The 23309-nt window shown below is 34.5% G+C and overlaps 1 protein-coding gene across 1 annotated transcript; it reads left to right on the top strand.

Moving 5' to 3' along the window:
- Positions 1–4132: 4132 nt before the first annotated feature.
- Positions 4133–22387, top strand: LOC145689837 (putative oxidoreductase dhs-27). Its single transcript, XM_081764057.1, has 2 exons — positions 4133–4357; positions 18816–22387. Exon 2 carries the CDS (start codon positions 18870–18872, stop codon positions 20121–20123), a length of 1254 nt encoding a protein of 417 aa, XP_081620183.1. The 5' UTR covers positions 4133–4357; positions 18816–18869; the 3' UTR covers positions 20124–22387.
- The last annotated feature ends 922 nt before the right edge of the window (positions 22388–23309 follow it).

Genomic DNA, 23309 nt, shown 5'->3' with positions numbered 1-23309 from the left:
CACGGTGTTTGTCCACCAAAAAGTTCACTTGGCGGGGGCTGGGATCGAACCCGGGACCCCTAGCACCAGAGGCGAACGCTCTACCACTGAGCCACCGCGGCCCCGAATTACTAAAAGAGGAGGCTGGGGAAATGGTCCCCAGTATTTTTGATGGGAGTATATCTTAAAAATGGGGGCAACACAGAGCTCGAAATTTGAAGCACAAAAAGAAAAAAGAACTTTGTGATAGAAAAAAGTTTCAACTTGTAAAGTGTGTGTGGGAATGGGGTGGAGCATGGACATCCTCAAAGAATTGAGTTTACTCTGGAAGCACAAGTTCCCTAGAGCTTCAAGTATTAAATGTACTGTCTTACTTAACGAAATCTCTCTCTCTCTCTCTCTCTCTCCCTCTGAAATGCCTGTATTGTTATTCACAAATGCAAGTAGAATACAGTACTGCGCAGTGGATTGCATATATCGCGTAATGGGAACAACGATGAGATGTATGTTGGAAACAAAAATGTGTGTAGGCAGTAGTAACATATAAACAAAAATATCACTGTTATTTTGTACGCGTACTTTCATAGTGATATAATGTTGATACTTATGCGTGGTGCTGATATTACTGTTGCTGTTTGTTTTACCTATGCGGACCACCACTTATTACATTCTACTGCGATATGCATTTTTGTTCCCATTATGCGATATATGCAACCCACTGCGCAGTACTGTCTCGGTGGCTGCCTGTACAAACGGCGTTTGCATCCCTTCTGCGTGTTCTTCCATATTCGTGCATTGAAATCAATCTGCCTCTCTTTCGCAAACGGGCGACGTATGCACCCAAAGCAAAATCACGTATTTTCTGTTTTCGTTTCTTCTTTCTTCATCCTCCTTCCCACCCTCTTCGCTCATTTCCGTAACACATTGCGACAATGTTGCATACGTGATTGGTCCATCTCCGGATGTTCTGCTTTCTTCGCATGCGTGTGTTCTAACTCACTGTCTTGCGTCGACTATGGGAAGTATTTCGTATATTTAACCTTTTCTGATATCTCTTCTCATTCTCACTATATTCCACATAGTCTCATTTTGAGCCTATTTTTATGCCCCTATTTGACCCTTTCTATGAGCTTGTTAGCCGATATATATACATAAAAAAAAATACATGTCGCTTATTTTTCGATGTTCTCTGTCTGTGCAATCTTATCACAATTGGCGTGTTACACCGGAGTACCCTGCCTTGTAAGTATTTACATTAGCACCCAAATACTTTATGAATTGGTGCAAGAAGCGACCGCATGATTTCCGACCAATTGTTTTATTACTGCTATTTTTGAGTAATGAGGTAGCTCATATTCTAGTGGTCCTCTCATCAATAACTCCGGAACAAGTCGAATGAAGCAATTTTAATTCAGTTTTCTTTGCTATATAAAGAGTTGAGTTGATTTTTAATTTCAGCAGGGAGGCTATATAAGACGGAACCTAGTGATTAACGTGGAATCCGAAACACATGAAGTTCCGCCAGGAATGGAACCCGGGTTTCCCACTCCAAGGGCGTATACGCTAACCGCTTAACCACGAAGGAGACCATAGAGAGAGAAGCTGATTCTTTGTACAACGTTGAGGTCAATTTATTTGCAAGTTATTGCGAAATAAATATCGAGAATGAATATTTTTTTTTTTTTTTTGCGAGTGACTTAAAATGTTCAGGAAATAACTTTCGAAGCTTTGTTATAACTTGAATATACGCGTGAGTGGTTTATTGTGAACAAGACAATAAGAGCAATGATAGATTAAATACATGTTAATCGGTTTGAAACACTGTTGTTTACATTTTAGCTTAAAAAAAATGATAATCTGCAATGGTTCATTAATCTCATTATACCACTGACAAGCCATCCACTGATCTCGCCGCTCTATGTAAACTAAAGTAAATGGTTATGAAAGAGTACTCGTAAGTTGATAGACGGAATGGGAAAATCCAAGCACACAATATTGTGTGCTACAATCTTACTTGGTCTGGAATCTCTACCACTACGCCACTATGCTCAATAAGATATTGAAATTGGATTTGACAATCTTATAGAACGTTTGTCCACCCAAAATCCTAATGGGAAGAAATTTAATAAGTATTGTACGATTGTAAACGGATCTATCAACATTCGTGAAAATTACTTAACGATTGTTTAATTACTAGGTCGTTAAATTTGTACTGGTAAAGTTATCATTAATAGTAGCAGACTTTTGTAAAAGGATTCATTCTCCTAACCAGAGATGGAGTGGGTCAGTGCGTCGTGGGCCAAGATTTGTAAAAGTATCAGTGGGTCGTGGGTCAAAAGGACGTAACCGACTGTGGCCTACTGACCTACTCTACTCTGACCTACCGACCCACTCTGCTCAGTGCATCGTAGAAAGCATCTTCTGAACACTGGTGAGTTTGTCTACGTTTTACTTCTAATGCCTCCGTCTTTCTTCCTTTGTAATTTGTTTCTATGTACTTACCTGAGATGAGTATATCTAACGCGTAAGTGAAAGAAAGAACTTTAGTCACTTTTGAAGATTGATATTTATTTATTTATTTGCCATCAACACAACAGGCATAAGCCCAATTATAATGTTAGTGTATTACATAATACATTTACAATAGTTTTCTTAAACATAGAGTACATATTACAGATGTTAATTTCTTTGTGTTCGATACATGTTTTGTTAAAAGTAGAGCACATTCTCCAGATTGATGGTTTCAATAATACGTCGATCTTATTGCTTTTTTTTTTTTTTTTGCAATAGAACAGGCCAGAGTTATCAGGATGAGTTGTAAGTGTCGGGACATGAAAATTTAATGTTGATATGAGATCCCTACAATTAAATTCGTTTTGTTCTATTTTAGGGAGAAAAATCATATCTATCACGTTTCGCCTTTGTTCAAGTGTAGGAATACAGAAGTTGTCTATTAATGTTATATAATTTTCATAATATGAATAGATTAGAGTTCTCTTGTACGTCAAGTATTTGATAAATTTAGATTGGACCTTTTCCAGTTGGTGTTTGTATTGCTGTTGTGATGGGTTCCAAATCACAGCAGCATATTCCAGTTTTGATCGGACATAGGAATAATACATTTTTGTTAATGTGGTAATATTGTTAAATTCCTTTCCAGTTCTAATTATGAACCCTAACATCTTGAGAGATTCATTAACTATGTTCTCTATTGCAATAATAGCAATAGGTCTTACTACTTGGCTTTCGAGACACAGTCGAATTTTACAGTTTTTTCCTTTATTTTAGCCCTCTTTACCTTGATTTGAGACTTTCAAATTTCATCCTATTTTCCACTGAAAAGTATCTGTAATTCAACAAGGAAATAATTATACGTATATAATAATTAAATTGAAATTCATCGTAACTTGGCTCATGACAAACATTTTACCATTTTATATCGTAACGGTCACATCCACCGGTATTGTAATAGAACAGTATTTGAGCGATTGATCGAGGAAATTCAAACTTCGATTAGTGATAATGTCACAACGTTGTTTTATTATAAGTGTAAACTCTTTAGTCAGTTGAGAGGAGGGTGTGGATCATGGGTCACAGTTGTTGACGATGGGTCATGGTGGAGGTAGACAGAGTGGGTCAAAGTCGGTCATAGTGGTTCACGGTGTGTGATGGGTCATGGGTCAAGTTTTCATTAACCCACGCCATCTCTACTCCTAACAAGACATTAAATACTGGTTAACAACATGCTAATTTTAACGCGACATTACTTACTGCGTTTATCCTTTCTGATTTTTCTTCTTCTTTTCTTTCTTATATTTATTTTTCAATCTTTTTTTCGTTTTGAAGTTTGTAGATTTAAAGACGGTCCCAAAGTATAATTTCAACCAATTTTGTTACATAATATATAAACAAAAAGTTTAACGTTGTTATATTCATAAAAAAAATATGGTGTAAACCCAAGGTCAAGGCAGTTAGTATCTATTAAGCTGATGGTCAAAGTCTGTTTTTATTCATCTTCTAAACGTAGTAGCGATTAGTAACCTGTCATTTCACATGCAATGGTCTCAGCCAAGATCATCAGTGGCTTCCTATTATGTAATCATGACGTATCAACATTAAAGTTGAAAAGAAATTTAGCGTCTTGTGAATCAAGACTCGCTATTGTAGTATTTCATCTTTAGTTGTCAGGTCAACAGAAGTGTACTTGGTGTAGATTAGATAACAAGCAGAGTTGATTTCAAAGGCCAAATGTAATAGAAGTTAGTGCTTCACTAGTTACACTTATGCACGTTAGTTCCAAAGAGGACTAAAACCAGAAGAACGGTGTTTAGAATACACTATATACACCACGTTCTCAGTCTGCACTGTTTCTTGCAAAGTAAGCACGTTTGGCATTTATTCATCTCCATTTTCTTATGTTGTAGTAACTTTTAAAATTCTGTTCGATCAGTGATAAAGTTCGCTCTTTTGATGTGAAAACAGTGGCGTATTTAGCCCGGTGCTGGTGGGCCTAGACCTCCCAGTTTTTAAGTGAAAAAATAATTTAAGCTATTATTTTATGTATTTTTGAAATTTTTTAATGATCTTATGATAGATCTAACATAGTTTGTGTTCTTGCTGGTTACCCCAGTTTTTATCTTCTGGATCTGCTACTGTATGAAAAGTTCATGTTTCGGTTTTCGGATGTGTAGTTCTTTTTTCTTTCTTTATTTTTCTTACTGAATTTTCTCTGAGTCTCTCCTTCTGGCTCAGTTGTTAATGTTCTTGCCCTTTTGAACAGAACATTTGGAAATAGATTCCTAGCTGGAGTACAGAAATAAATTATGTTGAAAATAGTTTCAGTTATGCATGATTTAATATTATCAGTTCCATCTGTCTTTCGTCCGTCTTTCAGACGGCCGACATACCAAAGCTCAAAAAAAGTAACATCAGTGGCGGATTTAGCAAGGGGCTGGGGGACCTAGACCTAACAGTTTTTTTAGGTGACCAAACTAATATAAGCTAACATTTATTATTATTTTCGAAAGATTATAGTAAACTCATGATATACCTCTCATAGTTCGGACCCAAGAGAAACGGGAATGGGGAATGACGGAAACTTCATAACGAGGAACTACATAATTTATATGGTTTACCCAACATTGTTAGGGTCGTCAAGTGTAGGAGGCTTAGGTGGGCGGGTCATGTAGCTAGGATCGAAGAAAGTAGAAACGCTTTCAAAGTCTTGACTGGAAGACCAATCGGAAAACGATCATTAGGAAGACCTAGGCGCAGATGGGAGGACAATATTAAGATAGGCCTCGCAGAGATTGGAATACAAAGTAGAAACTGGATGCAGTTAGCTAAGGATAGTGGAGAGCTTTTGTGAACGCGGCATTGAACCTCCGGGTTTCATAGGCCATAGAGTTAGTTAATTAGTTAGTCTGGCTTCTAGGTGCCCCCTTCCTAGATTTTACCTTCTAGATCTGTCATTAAGTAAAACATGACTTTTCAACACGAATTCAGTATACAAAGAATAGAGTTTAACTCCTCCCTGAACGCCCTATGGAAACCTGAGGTGGTACAGTTATATTATTTCCGGTTTCAAAATTGATCACCATAGAGCAAAGAACGGTATGAAATAGGAAGAATCGGTTTTAGAGATAGAATAGATAGAATTAGCGTGTCAAGCAGTAGCGGCTCGGTACCATAATCTGAGGTAGTTCTGCATTTTTTTTTTTTTTTTTTTTTTAGTATATTAAATTTCCCGTTTGCAATTATAAAATGTACACAAACCAGCATATTTTTTTAGCACTCTAATCGTTATAAATGACAATTATCATATACAACTTTACTGTATCATGCAACCAAAACACTATTGTTTTGATTATTGGGTGTCAGTTGCGTATTTAGGATTTTGTTTCGGGAGGAGCTATACCCAGCATATGAATAAGCATTTAATTTTTCCTTTTGGATGCCTACAAGTTTCAATGAATTTCGGGGGAGATTGAGCCCGATAGCTCTACCCTAGAAACGCCACTGTTGGTGTAACAGAGTTTATAAATGGAATATCGTAAGAAACATATTGTTTTCAGATAGGCCTACCATAAAAATTTTGATTCACGTAGTGTCTACAGACAGAAATTTTATTAATACTAGTGCCTTATAGATATCTTATTTTATCGTTTGTAAATCAAGTCCATTCGACGTGTCTTTTGCTGTGCAAAAATTCTATTACTCTACCATTAAAGTTCGTTATGGTGGATATGAGATCACGCTCGATTGATACAGCAGCCAAAGCATTGAGCCTTTCCTGGCATATTGTGCTTCTCAAAAATGTTTTAATTATTTTTAAATTGGAGAAGTAACGTTCTGCTTCAGTTATTGTCACTGGGGTAGTTAAAAGAATTTCTAAAAATTTTATGGTTTCCTTAAAATTGTCACACAAATTGTTTTTGTTCAGAAAATTTGCACAAACTCGAACATGGAATACTACTATTTTTAAAGTGCACCACTGATTTTATCAAAAACAAGAGAACGGCGCCTCATGTACATCACGTCGTGTGTCTTCGGCTTCTTCAGAAGTATTCGTGAGTTCTGAGCTGCTGGAAGTGCAGCTCTAGTAAATCCTATCTACCAAACCAGGAAAACGTAATACAGTGCGGCTGGTGAATATTTTGGTCTCAATGCTAAAGCATAGGGCAATCCGTGCACAGCTCTTGCAATATTTATTAAGCTTCAGAAGGTGTCTCCGGTAATTCCGCGCTATGTAGCATATCCAGCAGCACAATTTCAGGTCACTGTTAGATCAAATATCATTATTACATGTTATTACCTTGATTAAATTAAACAATTCAACTCAACTGAAAATATATTTATTCCACTAAAATAGCTGGTAGTTCTGCAGCTCTGCAGCACTTATAGACAAGCCGCCCCTAGTGTCAAGTATACGTAGGTTCAATTCCCGTTCTAGTCTCTGAATTAAAACCGGAAGAATTATAATTCTACTACAACTTCCGGTTTCAATATTGGTTGGTGTTGCCCTCGAAATGACGGTTGAAAGGAGAAGTAGGCTACTGCTTTAAATTCAAAAAGAGACGAGACAGTTTACGAATGTCGTGGGCAACTCTAGTTCACTCAAGTTTTAGATCTTAAACAGTTCACAGTTTTACGTGATTACACGAACAAAATAAAGAACATTTGTGAACTTTTTTTTAAAAAAGTCAGCCATTACACAATATTTTCCAATCTTTAATAATAATAATAATAATAATAATAATAATAATAATAATAATAATAATAATAATAATAATAATAATAATAATAATAATAATAATAATATAAAGTAATAATAATATTTATTTATTAATTGACACATCAGCATACAGTCACTATTGCGCCAAGGAGAAAAATGCACATGCAATACTGATTACATCATAGTACTATACATAGGATAATACATTTTAAAATAAAGATACAAATGAAGTACAAGTGCTACAAATACAATAAGGAATAACAATATATAAATGAGAAAACAGATAATTAGTGAACATGAAGTTTAAAAAAAAGACTAAAATGATTGTTCTAGGACACTCATAAAAAACAAAACTTGCGTAGTAAAATTTTACAAAAGATGATCCTTAGAAATGCCAGATGTTAACAAAGAGCGAAGTAGCTCAAGTGGTAGAGCGTTGGCTTCGCATTCGGGAGGTCTTGGGTTAGATTCCCGCTGCCGACCATCCTGACTGGAGTTTTTCAGGGTTTCCCTCAGTCCTACGAGGCAAATGCAGGGATGGTATCTAATGGCCCTGGCCTATACCTTTCCAATTCCTTTCTATTGTTGTTGTTGTTGTTAGATATCCAGTGTAAAATGGCCTCTGAGCTGTATTTGGTGATTGTTAAATAAATAAACAAAATAAATAGATAAGAGCGTAAGTGATAACTAAAAAAAACCCTTTAAAAATCTTTAAAAAAATAAAAAAAACATGGTTATACCCTGTAGGCTAAAGGGGACGGATGATAAATGAAAGTGAATGATTATGAAGGAATTGGTGGAATGATAATGAGGGAGGGATCCAAAGAATCCCGACAAAATCCACAGACACGATGTTGTCCTTCACAAACTCTCATAACCATGTATCAAACCAGAGATCCCTAACATCTGACATGAGCGCCCTCAGATTTATCCACCGTGCCCCTCTTTGACTTGATTGATTTTTTTTTCTGATTTTCAGCTTTGTTTCCTGACAAACTTAAGAGAGAATCTTTTTCAATCATTTTGAATGGTAGGCTAATACTATATATATTACTTAAACTGAAACTTAAACTGAAAATTATTAAACTAAAAGATATGAAATTCTCATCCCAATTTTAGTTGCAACCACTGGTGCAAATCTCGGGGGATGAGGGGGAGATCTCCCCTCCAATCTTCGAACTGGGGGGACTGTCCCCCTAATAAGCCAATTTGAAATGTGTTTTTTTTGGCGGGGGGGGGGGGAGAAATGTGATGATTTGTGTCCGATTGCCACAAAGGAAACTGAAAAGGGATATCCATGTTTCAGAATCCTGTGGTACTTCTGAACAGTTTTTACAGAGGTAGTTGATGAGTACTTCAAATTACATGCCCTTAGCCAAACTTCTATAAAAATTGATGCAGAGGTACCGCAGGATTCTGAAACATGTATTTTTGGATAGGGCTCATATTAGTTCCTAAACGAAGTCTTCACCTGACTACGGTAGGTACCATAGTTTTGGAGCTATGGACCTTTAATTTTTTTCATGTTTTCGGTAGCCTATAACTCCAAAAGGAAGCATTTGTGCACCCAGGTTATTCTATACTTTTCGTCTTATCTTGTTGTCAGGAATCACCTCCAAACATTGTCGGTGTTGTTTTGAAACACCCTGTATATTAAATTGTATCGTTTTTTTTTTCGTTCGCTGATCATCATTTAACATTAGGTTATAGGACTTCTTAAGCTATGAAAGAAGTGAAAGACTTAACATCTCTGTTTACTGAATGACCAAATCCTAGCGTTTTCAAATTGTACCATAACTTATTTGGTTGCCAGTTAATATTTAACAGATCCCTACCAAACGAAAATTTGGCATTCCTAGTAGTCTCAGGAACGCGGTTTGTAATTTCTTCTAGGTTAAATCGCGCGAAATATATCAAATGCCCCACTCATGTCATTACTACATTTCTTTCTCTTCTGTTTGTATTGTCGGAAAGCCTTACCTCTTTCCGTCATTAAAAATAATATTCCTGGCATAATCCAGAAAGCCCGCGGTCTACTCACACATGTTCATTTCAAGTAAGCATGTTTATTGTATAGAGCGTGGCATCTCCTGACATAATTTTCGGTAGTTCACAGCCGTTAGAAAATTCTATATAGTAAAGAAAGCTGAAAGAACAATTCTCACTGATACATATATCATCTGAAATAGATGGAAATATTTTTTTGACGATTTGCTTAACAGTCAGCTAAAAACTAAAGTGAATGAAGAAAGGGAAATACACACCGCAGAACCGTATATTCCAGAACCTAACCGAATATAAGTAGAAATCGCTGTAAATAAATTAAAGAAATCTCCGGGTGAATACGAAATTCCGGCTGAGTTAATTTTAGTTGGAGGCGAAAAATTGTGGAACACGATACACAAACTCTTTATCTGGAGCAAAGAAAAATTACCACAAGAGTGGAAAGAATCAATCATTGTTCCAATTCACAAGAAAGGCTACAAAACTGATTGTAATACTGGTAATTATCGAGGCATTTATCTTTCCTCAACATCATTTAAAAATTCTTTCAAACATTATGTTAGCAAGATTGACACCATACACAGATCAAATTATTGTAGATTATCAGTGCTAATTCTGTCGAGGAATTTCAAGCATAAAATATATAGAATTATAATCATGCCTGTTGTTTTGTATGCTTGCGAAACGTGATCACTTACTTTAAGGGAAGAACATAGACTGAAAGTATTTGAGAAGAAGATACTGAGACGATTATCTGGACCCAAGAAGAACGGAAATGGAGAATGGTGGATACTTCATATTGAGGAACTACATAATTTATAAGGTTTACCAAACATTGTTAGAGTCATCAAGTCTAGGAGGCTCAGGTAGGAAGGCCATGTAGCCAGGTGGATGTGACAGTTGCCTCATGTTCATTTTTATTTTATTTTAAATAAATTCTTTTAATTCATTTATGCATATAACTAAAACAACGTTAGTAAATATCATTTTAAATTTTGTGTTTAAAGAAGCAAAGGGCATTCTTTATTTTCTTTCCCTACCCAAGAGTAAAATGTTTTCCTTTTTTTCTGTATACCTGTCGTTGCGGCGAGGACATTTAAACGACCCTCCTTTTGTCTCTTAATACTCCGCTGAACGTCTGAAGCCACACAAGACCACACATGCAGAGGACCCTCCGTGAGCCCAAGGAAAGAAAACAGAAGAGCTTTTAGCATCTTTTTGTGAAACATGTGAAAAATAGAGACGATCGAGACGACGCTCGAACACCGTAAATAGGTGGATACTAAGAAAATAAAATTGAGGACACCAAAATAATTCGACGAATGACACAATACACTCATGACTCAAAGAGTGGTGGTGTAGCGCAATGGTTAAAATTTGTTAGTGCTAAAAAGTGCGTTGTTGGAGAGACGGATCAACGGAACAGTGCTTGTTTCGACGGACATGGACAGACCAAAGCGCGTCGTCCCTGGAAGTTTAGGAGGAAGGCCCAGGAGAAGTCTGAGGACAGAACTCAGAACCCAATACATTCGTCGCGCAGGCATGGAAAGAGGAGACGTAAGGACTTTTGTGTACGTGTGGTTAGCGCAGTGGCAAAACAAAAGTGGTCAGCGCATGGTAACAACGAGTCTCAAGGCAGTGGTGACAGCGAAAAGTAGGATGCATCTAAATTATTTATTGATATTAGCAGGAAAATTCTCTGCATTAAATAAAAATGCAAGTCCGTTCTCTGTACAAAAATTAAAGTCCGGAATTAGTTGAGACTTCCAAGCATAATTTCATCGCATTGAGAATAGATATTATGATTCGAACTTTAGCTATCAGAGATTAGAATTTTTTTAACTTTAGAGTCAGCCTACATTGAACGAGAGTCAGCCTACATTTAGAGACACTTTGGCAATTTTACTTATATAGTATGTGATATTATTGACCGCATCAATCTCATTAAAGATATATTAATTCCTATATTTTTTTGTCACTTATGAAGCATAACTGCGGATAAAAAGAGATAAACTAAATGTAAACAAAATAACATGTAGACAATTTAGTGGCTCGAATTGTGCAATTTTTGATAAAATTAAGACAATCTAAGTATTCAAATTAGAGTGTTTAAATTTGTATGCAGTGAAAATGCGTCTAAGCCATTGACAGGCAATCTTTTAATGAAAGATAATTAAAAACAAAGCTTGATATTTTTTAAAGTGTAATCACTGTATTGTTTAAATTGTATGAAATCACTGTTTGTAAAGTCATTTACATAGGAGTTGGTAACTGATCGAATTTATTTAAACCAATATGGTAATAGGAGGTTAATAAATAATCTGCAGTCATGTCTCAATGAAAGTATTCGACGTAGAAAGCTTAAAGGTTAATTAGTAATTAGAAAAACGCGAATAATCTCACGATTAGTCATTTTTTTGTTGTGTTAGAGATATGGAATTCGTCATTAAAACGGAACAGACATTACATTGTGCCATAAAAAGTATGTATTGACAATAACCATGAAGTAGGCTAAGTAAAACCGCATTTAATGAATTATTCTGATCCTCCAACCAAAAGAGCGATCAGAAGTCTATGCGCATAGACCACACTAATTACGACAACCTACGGATACATGCGTATGTTACTGTTGCAACACAAGAAAAACCCTGGAAAATAGATACATTTGTCTAAAAATTCTTTTTGAAAAGACGTCTATGCATTTATTATGTATATTTAAGTATTAATGGTATTCTGTGTATATATGGATGCCTATATTTATGATTTATCTATGTATATTTGTGTCTTGATATCTTTCCATATTCGCTAATATGTGTGTATATATGTCTTATGCATGGTTAAATCACAATATTAATCGCATTGATATTATGTATGATGTATTCTTGTTGTTTATGTTAATATCAAATTTAATATCAGGTGTAATTATCTCCAATTCTCAGTTATAATTAGAAACGATTAGAAGTCAGGCAAAGGCTTACTTAGTTTCTGTAGCTCATTCTACTTTTTCTTTCAAATTTTTCATTAAATCCTAAATCAGTCATGACTTATTTCAACTTGTTTCGACTTATTTCAATATATTCCAACTTATTCAGGATTATTCCACTATATATATATATATATATATATATATATATATATATATATATATATATATATATATATATATATATATATATATTGCTTAATTTAAATCGTAAGTAATTAAATTCAGGTTCCATCACACTATACAAATCTTAAATTCATAATTTTAGGAATATCATAGAGTATCAGCTGATCAACGCTAATCATATGTTTATTATCCAATGTTACGCAAATAAGTATTTTCAAATATAAGGTTGTAAGTTAACCAGCTTGTATTGTGCCTAATTAAAAGAGCTCATTATGTAAGGATAATCAATCGAAAATTTCAGATAGGAGTGGTTATGAATATCGACTTCACTATTTTGGTTATGAATGTCAAGTTACTTATAGCAATTCATTCAAGCTGGAGGTCAAGAAAGAAAACAGAGATGTAATTCACTTAAATTAGTTTTGGTGCTAAGGCATTCTGCCTTATTCTTCACATTTGTTATCATAAAATTCCAAATTCAGTGATAATTTTCATCATACTCGATTTTTTTAAAAATATTTTTTATCTAAATATTTTTTTGTTTGTTTTACTTATTAAAGCTTTTATTGTTTTGTTAACCTAAATTCATTAACTTTTTCTTTCATAAACGAATTGCATCTCTAACCTCAAGGATAACATCTTTTGTTAGAGTCTGTTAGGCTAAACTAATAAGGCAATTTAGGCAATTTTCTATCTAACATGAACTGAATTGAACTGATTTTCCTGATTTTCAATCAAAATTTTAAATTCAAGATGTTTGTTTATTTCTTGCAACATTATTATTATTATTATTATTATTATTATTATTATTATTATTATTATTATTATTATTATTATTATTATTATTATTATTATTATTATTATTATTATTATTATTATTTCTACTGTCATTCAATTTTCATGGAGAGTGAAAATCAGTCTAGTTCGTCCCTATAAACCAGAAATTAGAGCAAAAATTCTTTTTCAGCATTTCAGCATGTGAATACACGGATACAGGTGCGAATAAATTTAAATTTTCATTTGCTCTCGATTTAGGGGATCTTATTTCCCTAAAGCATTGGGATACTGCGAGGAGATAGGATTTCCAAACCGTGAAATCAGTCTTTATCGAGTCATAAACCATTTTAATTCAAAGAAGGGAGACTTCAACGGTAGTGCACATGATAGCAATGGTGACATCCGGAACCCGAACCCAAAAACCCCACTCAAATATATATATATATTTTTTACGTGTACACATTTGGCATTCTGAACAACCATCATACATATCCCTCTCTCTTAATTTTTAACTTTTACAAATTTGGTGGCCCAAACAGGGTTCGCTCTCTTTTAAATTTTTAAATTTTTAAATGGAAGACCCATCGGAAAATGACCATCAAGAAGAACTGGAAGTAGATGGGAAGACAATATTAAAATGGATCTCGCAAAAATAGAAATACAATGTAGAAACTGGATCCAGTTGGCTAAGGATAGAAGTCAGTGGAGAGCTTTTGTGAATGCGGCATTGAACCTCCGGGTTCTATAGGCTATAGAGTTAGAAAATTCTAATTCTAAAATTCTTTCAGTCTTCTATGTAATCAAAACGATAAAATCAATGAAGATAACCTAATAGACTTAAACATAATAAAAAGTAAGCTTTCATAACAAATGATCCATTTCATTTGTATATGAAATCAATTCTACTGTTCCTCGGGATAAAATCAATGAAGATAACCTAATAGACTTAAACATAATAAAAAGTAAGCTTTCATAACAAACGATCCATTTCATTTGTATATGAAATCAATTCTACTGTTCCTCGGGACAGCCAATTTGTCAATATGTCTTTTGAAATCTAGCTTTTACCATTTTTTCTCTGTTGGCGCTCTAATTAGTGCATTGACATAATTCTGAATTATGCTATTTCTTGTAACGTGCCTTGGTATAGCTCCGTTGTGGGCCTTTAATGACCTGGATAAGAATCTAAACTGGGAGACAAGCCTTACAATGATAATTGTTAAATGAGGGAAAATAATTGAAGTTAATTTTATAACAAGAATTAGATATATTCTCTCTAATTATTCTTGTTCTATCGTACCAACGCGTATTTCTGACTAGCAAAAGAGAAACCTATATTTCAATGATAAAATAGGTAATATAAGGCTATAAAAATAAAAGCTAATATATCTTTAAAAAATTGAAAACTTTATAACAATAATCCAATAGAGTAATATAAACTGAAAATTGATTTGTACAAGAATAGTTACTTATATGCACATTAATATCCAGAAGTATAAATTTTTGTAGTCTCAAAGCACGTTCTTGCATTGAATCTAATTGAGAAGTTTATCAGTGAAATATCGCCTAATACACTGTTCTTATGTTATTTCCCTACTCAGAAATTTATATTTAAGAACTTTCAGAAATATCTTCATCAAATATTTCAAATATATATTTACTCCTGAATAGATTTACACATTGAATCAGAGAAAATAATATATAAAATACAAAATCTCACCTACTCTCAATACCGGTATATAACCATATTCACCTTCGAATTTGTATTTTAGACAACATCTAGGTATTTTAATAGTACAATATCGTAAACAAAATTAACACCTTTATGTAAATATATAATAATGCTTCTGAAATTCTATATTTCACTCCATTGAAGAAAATATTAATCTCATTAATCCATACACTTGTAATGTGTTATTACGTTATAGTTGACATAATCGAACAGATAGTGATCACTTTAACAGTTATCGAATGGGTAAGCCATCCTATCCAAGCAACTTCGTATGCACGAAATTCAAAACTTTCCGCCAGAGGCGCTGAAAATATAAATTTATATTTTAAGTTGCATACTCCTCAGGTAATACATTCCGAGACCTTTTTTTTTAAAGTATAGAAAAGTTTCCACACGGATTATTCTTTAAATTCTTTTATATTCTTTAATACAGTAAAGTAACTTTAAGTTTCTGAAGTGGACATATCAATATTCACTATGATTTTCACTAGTTATTTTTTGTGTGTATGTGCTGCAAAATTTTGTCTTCCTACCGTCCACAATCAATTTCAAGACATTACTTTAATGGCATCTCATTAAACTCGAGATATCTGGTGAGCTTCCTCCTGGTTAAGCAGTTAGCGAACACGCTTTTGGTGTGGGAGATCTGGGAAGTAATTATTAACTTATACTACCCATATTCTCAAAAGAAAAAATCTTTGTAAGAAAAGAAAGAATGCAGAAGAAGTGTAAGACCAAATATTTATTCTACACCAATCACTTCAGTACTAACCAATTATATTTTATTATGAAAGTGTACAAACGTATATCGAATTAGGAAGTATTGAGAGAGACAGTGGATGCGGACCCGGTAGCGTAGTCGCTAACGCTCTCGCCTTCGGTGCAAGCGGTCCCGGGTTCGATTCCCGGTGGGGCCACTCGGTCGAAAAGGTGTACAACGCTTTTTCAGGCCAGTCACCCTTAACGAGGTTTTCCTGGGTTTTCCTCATTCACACCAGGCATATGCCGGGGTGGTACCTAACTTATAGTTCCCAGGCCACTTCCTTCCTTCCCCCATCCTTTCTTCCTTCCCTTTCCCCGGATTGTGTGCTCGCCCAGGGACGCCATCCCTCAAAACGTGACGGGCTAAATGGCCTTAAATGCCGAGAGCTCAGAAATCTAAAATCCTAAATCCTCGCTTGTAGATACATCCCCGGTACTCACAGTACCTTAATTCAGAATAGTGTCAATGTGTTACTTACAGTTCTCATGCTTCTTTACTTTTTCAATCAAATGTCCCAAACATTTTATACCTTTCTGGTTTGTTGGCAATTCCTTCAAATAGCAGACAAGAAAGGCAAAACAATGATAATTTCATTTCATAATCTGTCAGCAATTTATTGCTTTAAATCAACTTTGAAATTTCGACACAATTTAGTTTTCATCTCCTGACCATAGTTAACTTTTGTCGAACATGTCTGTGCTAACTTCTGTCTAAACTTCCACAATTAATGAATGTACTAAATAATTTAGAGCAGTTTGCAATCTCTCTACACATTAGGGCAATGATAAGATTTTTGCTACAAAAAAATCTTCCAAAACTATGCTTTCGTGTCAAACAGGCCTTTAGTACTGGAAGAATAATTTAGAGAAACCTAACATTACAAATTTACCAAGGATATAATGGAGAGTATACAGGAATATAGGCAGGGGCGTCATTTAGGGGGGCAGGGAGGGGCATTTGAGTTTGAGATTTATATAGATTTTTATCAATAGAGTAGTAATAAATGAGTTAAAAACGCGAAATTCTACTTATATCAAGGGGTTTTGCCCCCCCAAGCAAAATCTTAAATGACGCTACTGAATATAGGGCGTATACTCACCTAATATTTTTATAGTTCAATATATATTAATTCAGGGATGCAATTGAGATATAAGGGTGGGTGTAAGCTATACTTTTGAAAACGGTCGAGCTATATTTACCAAAATTTCTAGCAGTACATAACTGTAACCTATATATAATAAATAATAAATACTAGCAAGCACATTCATAAATCAATCAGTGTATCACTAAGTAACAAGTTTTCACTTTTGCCGTTTTGAAATACATTGAGAGAATCATGTCTCAGTACAAGTGCAATCTCCGATCTGAAGTAAGTTACACCAAAAAGAAAAGTGTTCAGATGTGTATTGTACCTTATACACATTCCTTTCCGCGTTTCTTAGAAGCGTTACAGCTGAAAACACCACTGCAAATGCCAATACTCGTCTATTTCTATTTTACATACGTTAAAGAATAATATTGAAATAAGAAAATCAGTGCCAAAATTTCCCTTAAGTTCTTACAATACAGCAGGTAAGATCTTACAATTGGAGCAATGTTACAAAGTACAGTGTTATTTCATAAGCTATTCGCTTTTCTTCCAAATATTCAGTTTATTTAGGCAGAAAAACCTTAACCGAAAGAAAATCGAAGATTGTATGTATTAAATAAGAAGACTTCAAAATAAGTTACAATGTAATTTTATTCTGCGTTAACTTCAAGAGTCTCTGGGGATGTTTGCTAAACCTCCTCTTCTTCCGTATGACTTCAGAAAGCTGTAATTTTGTTTGTTCTGTTACTTTATTTTCATTAAGAAATCGAGACAAAAAGAAATGAAGATAACTGATTGGGAGAATGAGTTATATCCTACCATATCTAGGTATTATTATATTTTCAATTACAAAAGTTCATTCTTTGATTCAGTTTAAATTGTCATATTAATTCACGAAAATAGTCAACAACAGCTAACACTGCACGTTCAAATCTTGTTTTGAACGTATGGAGACCGCAGTTCTTCTTCTCCACTGTTCCCGTTTACCCTTCTGTACTACACACTGAGAAACCAATTACGCTTGCAGCGCTGTTGTGAACGTGGTGTGATGCTGGAATACATATATGTAAGGAGGAAAGCAAGCAGCTGCAATGTTACAGGAAAGAAAAGAAAGAAACGACAAAATAATACAATATTCTGAATATTATTACATATATTAAGGAACAATGAACAACACACAATATTAGGTAATTCACGTGCTCAAGCAAACTGCATAAGGCGAAGTCACTGGTATTAGTCACATCCTGGCATTTACATCCCAACACTTTAACAATTTAATTTTCTTTAATTTCAACGATTTCATCTAATTTAATCTCAAAATTTTGATATGACTTTGGGAAGAACATCCACTAAAATGGTAAAAGTTTCATGCTCTATACTGATTTAGTTCTCCCAAAGATTTGGGGTTCCTCTGATAAAATGTTACAAACTACCGGATACATACAATGTGTGGTATTTAGCCGTTAATGTTTCTAGCTTAGTTGCAGAGAAAATTTCTTTTAAACTTGATAGGGACGTTTTGCGCCATCCAGTATTTGAGACGAATATCTCCAATGTTGTTTTATTCAGTTTTTATATTGTATTACGGAATATTTTTTCAGTTGTATTTTTCATGTATTTTCTGTTTTTTACTTTGTCTCTTTGTGGGGGCTGCGGTGCCTCAGTGGTAAAGCGCTCATCTCTGATGCTATGGGGTCCTGCGTTCGATCTCAGCTCGCGCCAAGTGAACTTTGTGATGAACAAACACCGTGTGCATGGGTTTCCTCGGGATACTCCCGTTTCCTCCCACTTTCTTCATTCCACCATTTCCTTCATTATTTATCATCACCGTCTCCTTTAGCATAGCCAGCATAACAGTGGGACTTAAAACTCACAGATTTCATTTCATTTGTCTTCTTGTTCTTTTCCTTCCATAACGATATTTTTTCTAATGTTTCTCTTTTCGAAGTTATTCGAAGTTATTTCCCAAAGTCTTCTTGATACGAAGACATTAAATTTGAATGAATTGTTTTCCTTTATATGATATTAGTGCTATCAAGCTTTTCATATTCTATTGTCTGTAAGTTCAATACAGTAGATAATTACTCGATTAATTTTTAATTCAAGTCTTTTTTCTTTTTCTTTCAGAACTCAAAATATCCAGTCTTCACGATAGAGATTGGGTTCTCGAATACAAGGGAAATGAACGGTACTTCATCACAAGTTGATGATGGTGTTATTACCACAAAAGATATGGAAACAATCGTCCATAAACTGGTTGGATCTAACGGGATTCTTGTAACTGATGTGAAATTCGGCGATGCTAATTCAGAGGTATCTGGTTTCTTGGCAGACCATAAAAGAGCAACAGTAACAACAAAATATGAGGGAAAAGAAAAGATATTTTATTTTTTCATCAAAAGTTCTCCTCTACAAGAAAGCCAGAAAGCGATGGGAAAAGAAATGAACGTGTTTGATGCAGAAATCGGTTTCTACACTCAAATCATACCACAGATAACACAACTTGGTATCAAATTACCATACGCTGAATGTTATCTGGCGCGCAGTGGTAGAACAAACGAGTTTCTTATTCTAGAAGACCTAGCTCAAGAAGGTTATACCATGGCCGATAGAAAGAAAGGATTAAATTTTGATCATTGTTCTCTTGTATTACAAGAACTAGCAAAACTTCATGCTGGTTCGTATGTTCTAGAACAATCCAAAGGACAAACCTTAGATAAGGTATTTCCTTTTCTCAAAGATATTTGGTTCAATCCTGATATGCCTAATATTTCAGAAGCGATAGACAAAACTTTCGAGACTATACTAGTTGTAGCGAAACGATTTCTTCCACATCTCAGGGATTCTATTTCGAAGTTTGAGATCCGAGTGCCTTCTATCCAAGAAGAATGCCGAAAGCTTTACGACCAATGGAGTGTTCTAAATGTAACATGCCATGGGGATTTGTGGATTAACAATTTACTGTTTAGGTACAAAAACTCACAACCAGTATCTGTTAGATTACTTGATCTTCAAGTAGCTAAATATGGTCCTCCAACGTTAGATATTATTTTATTTTTGTATGTAAGTACACTGAGATCTTTTCGGAGAGCTAATGAGAAACAACTTCTTCAAAAGTATTACGATTCATTCACAGATACTGTAAAGAAGGTAAAAGTCCCAATGCCACAAAATTTTACGTTTGAGTCTTTATGGAACCACTATCAATCAATTATACTTCTAGGAACTGTTTTCAAAGCAGTATATTCGCCATTTATTTTGATGGATTCGGAAGATATGGCAAGTGTAGTTGACCCAGATAAACCAGACGAGTTTGAATCTTTTATAAAAGACAAACAGACAGAAAACACCTGCAATTTCTTTCAACGGGATGAGCAGTTTAGAGCTCGAATGACCGAGGCTATAGAAGAACTGTTTGAAGCTTTAAAGGTATGAAAGGAGACATAAATTCATTTCCTCTGTTTGATGCTTACACATTGTACAGGTCTAAGTTGTAATATTCTAAAGCTAACGTCTTCCTGATTTCTAAATGTAATAAGTTTATTCAGATTTTCAGAAAAGTAATACTGTATAAAAGTGTTTGTGTGGTGCCTAGTGTAATATAGTATACACTGAAAAGAAAAAAAAAAGAAAAAATGTAAAGGAAGCTGCACCATTAAAGCGTTTCTATACATCAAATAAATTCGTAAATGAGTAAATGAATTAGACTCTTTTTATGAGTCCGTAATTAAAAATGAATTTTCATTCACTGCATTTGAACTGTACTTGTGAACATGTAAATAAGTTATTTTTAAAAATGAGAAAGTTTTTTGTTTCGTTTCGTAGTTGTAGTGATATTGTAGCTCCTACTGATACACGTTAAAATGTAAAAATAATACATAAAATACGAGATACAATCAAGAAGTTTCCGGAATTGTATTTTTGGCACTTTATTACCAAAATATAAGTACACATTTACTTACTTGCCCTCAAAATACCTACTTGACTTCGGAACAGATATACTTGCTCCCTTGCTCTTGCGATTGGTTGAAACACCAACGAAAGTCATCTTTTGGTATCTTCCGAAGTTCAACCGTCGCCTTGGTTTTGATGTCTTGTACGGTGGCGAAACGGGTATCGCTGCTCTTTTCATGAAAGCACTGACACCGTAAACTACGCTATCAAAGTAATTATCTGAAGTACATTTCCCCAATTTGCACATGAACTTGATCTTTGTGCATTGCTTGTACCGCGACATTGCACTAACTGATCTTCACGTATTTCTCCGTTTAGCTATACTGCTTGTAAACTGTCATGACCTGTTCACACTTCTTACATTCATACCTAGGCAACGTAAGGACTGTACTGTACAAGAGTCACTGTGATTGCATCGTAACTGCCAAAACTAGAACAACATTCCGGAAACTTTTCGACTGACCCTCGTATATTTACCTTGTCTGAACGAGTTTATCCGTCAGTTCATGAGACAAAGAATCTCAACAACTACTTGTTGGATTATAGTCTATTTTGAATATACTATGAAAATATCGTTGAGTGTACATTGTTTTATATTTCTCCAATACCATCAATCGAACAGCGTTACCAACCCAACATAAAGTTTTTTTTTTCAAGCAGCACTAAGTGAGGTTATCACAATAATAAAATCCATATATTGTAATGTGCCACAAGCTTGTGTTACAATTCCTATGTTGGATGTTTACAAACACAAGCTCGTGGTACATTAGAATACATTGATTTGATTTGATATTTGTGATAACCTCACGTAGTACTGTTTGAAAAAAGTAAAAAAAAAAAAAAAAACCTTTATGTTGGGTTGGTAACTTTGTTAGGTTGATAGTATTAGAGAAATGTCAAACAGTGTACTCTCGACGATATTTTCATAGTATATTCAGAATTTCAGTGTATTTTGTCTATCAGTTTAAGAGTTACAGGGGCTTTTAAGAGACATTTAATGTGTGTGTATAAAAAATACCTTACTATTCGACATTCATAGAAGAATATAATTGGTCAAGATGAATCTCATTATTATACACACATCTTACTTGTAATCAATGGCTTACCAGTGCCGGATTTAAGTTTGAGGGTCCCTAAGCTATTGAAATGGGCCCTTTATACATCAAGCTTTCCTTTTTAGTGAAAAAATGCCGTTTCTTTCCAGGTTTGAGTATATGCTCTATGCTAATTTATGGACCTAATGAATATCGAAATGGAATCAAGGGCCCATTACAAGCAGGGCTTGAAAGCGGGACTCCCTTATAAAAAGGGCTGGATAACAAGGGCCCCATTAAAGTGGGTCTGAGAAATAGAGTCCTATTATTTTCTTCATAAAAGCCTAGTACACAACAATACAAAACAACCATTGCTGTATGTTCGTTTTATCTTATTTGCTTCTCGTCTTATTTGGAAATTACATTACAGTTTCTTTATTTTTTTTGGCCCCCAAGCGAGTGAGCCCTAAGCTATAGCTTGTTTAGATGAAGCTTACACGTAAATCCGGCACTGTTCCTTGTAGGAGGTGGTTTAAGATAAAGGTAATGTACTACTCTGGAAATGAATGACTCAATACTGTACGATCTTTGTTGGTTGTTGCAACAACTGTGGTTTTCAATAGGATATATACTGTTTACTTTCATTATTCCCAAATAAACAATGTATTGCCGTATATGTACAGTTTAATAAAATTAAATATATTTGATACGGATTTTCTGTGTATGTAAAATGTTCTGCTTTCTTTATTCGCACCTATATATATATATATATATATATATATATATATATATATATATATATATATATATATATATAAAGTGACTCAACGAACGAGAAGCATTTAAACCTAACTATACAATTTGTAAACAAAAAGGTGATAAACTTGTATGTTTTATGCTAAATTGTCCTTGCCGTAGTTTACAATATGAATTAATCATGCCGTACACTTTTGGCAAACTCTGAAACCACACTTCTCTAGGGTTTACAGGAATTTCCCGATGTATATTAAGAAGAGCTAGGTTGGCAAGTCGATCTTCGACCATTGTATTCCGCAAGTAGCTTTTAGCCTATTTATTGATGAAAAACTTCTTTCAGGTGGAGCAGCTGACACAGGTGATGTACCCAGTACTTGCAACATTCTCCATATTTGGGTTAAAACGTTTGATTGCACTGAATCAAAGCATCAATTGCAGTTTGAGGTCTTTCATTTTGTATAGTGTAGTTCCACTTCGGTTTACACAGTTCAAATTCAGAAAGTGAAATTATAGGATTTGGTCAAATATCTTGGTAGAAGAATATTTGTAACTATTCAATTTGTGAACAAAAAGGTGATAAACTTGTATGTTTTATGCTAAATTGTTCTTGCCGTAGTTTACAATATGAATTAATCATGCCGTGCACTTTTGGCAAACTCTACGTAAGACAGTCTAGGTTTTTGTGAACAAAAGTTGCATGCTAAAAAATCTCTGATTAGGAACGAATTGGTTTATTTCCTAATATTTGTATTCAGAAACAAAGCTACGAGGGCTATTTTCTTAACCTTCCTTAAACCATCAGAAGAGAAAGTAATGATATCAAGAAATGAGGATCAGACAAAGCTGTTCATTGGACATCTCTCATAGCCACATCGAT

The sequence above is a fragment of the Thermobia domestica genome, chromosome 7 (assembly GCF_964235325.1).
Source record: "Thermobia domestica chromosome 7, izTheDome1.hap1.1, whole genome shotgun sequence".
Lineage (NCBI taxonomy): Eukaryota > Metazoa > Arthropoda > Insecta > Zygentoma > Lepismatidae > Thermobia > Thermobia domestica.
This window is presented reverse-complemented; position numbering and strand designations above follow the sequence as displayed.

Coding starts and splice junctions, on each gene's coding strand:
- LOC145689837 (XM_081764057.1), top strand. CDS start 18,870: ATGAACGGTACTTCATCACAAGTTGATGATGGTGTTATTACCACAAAA.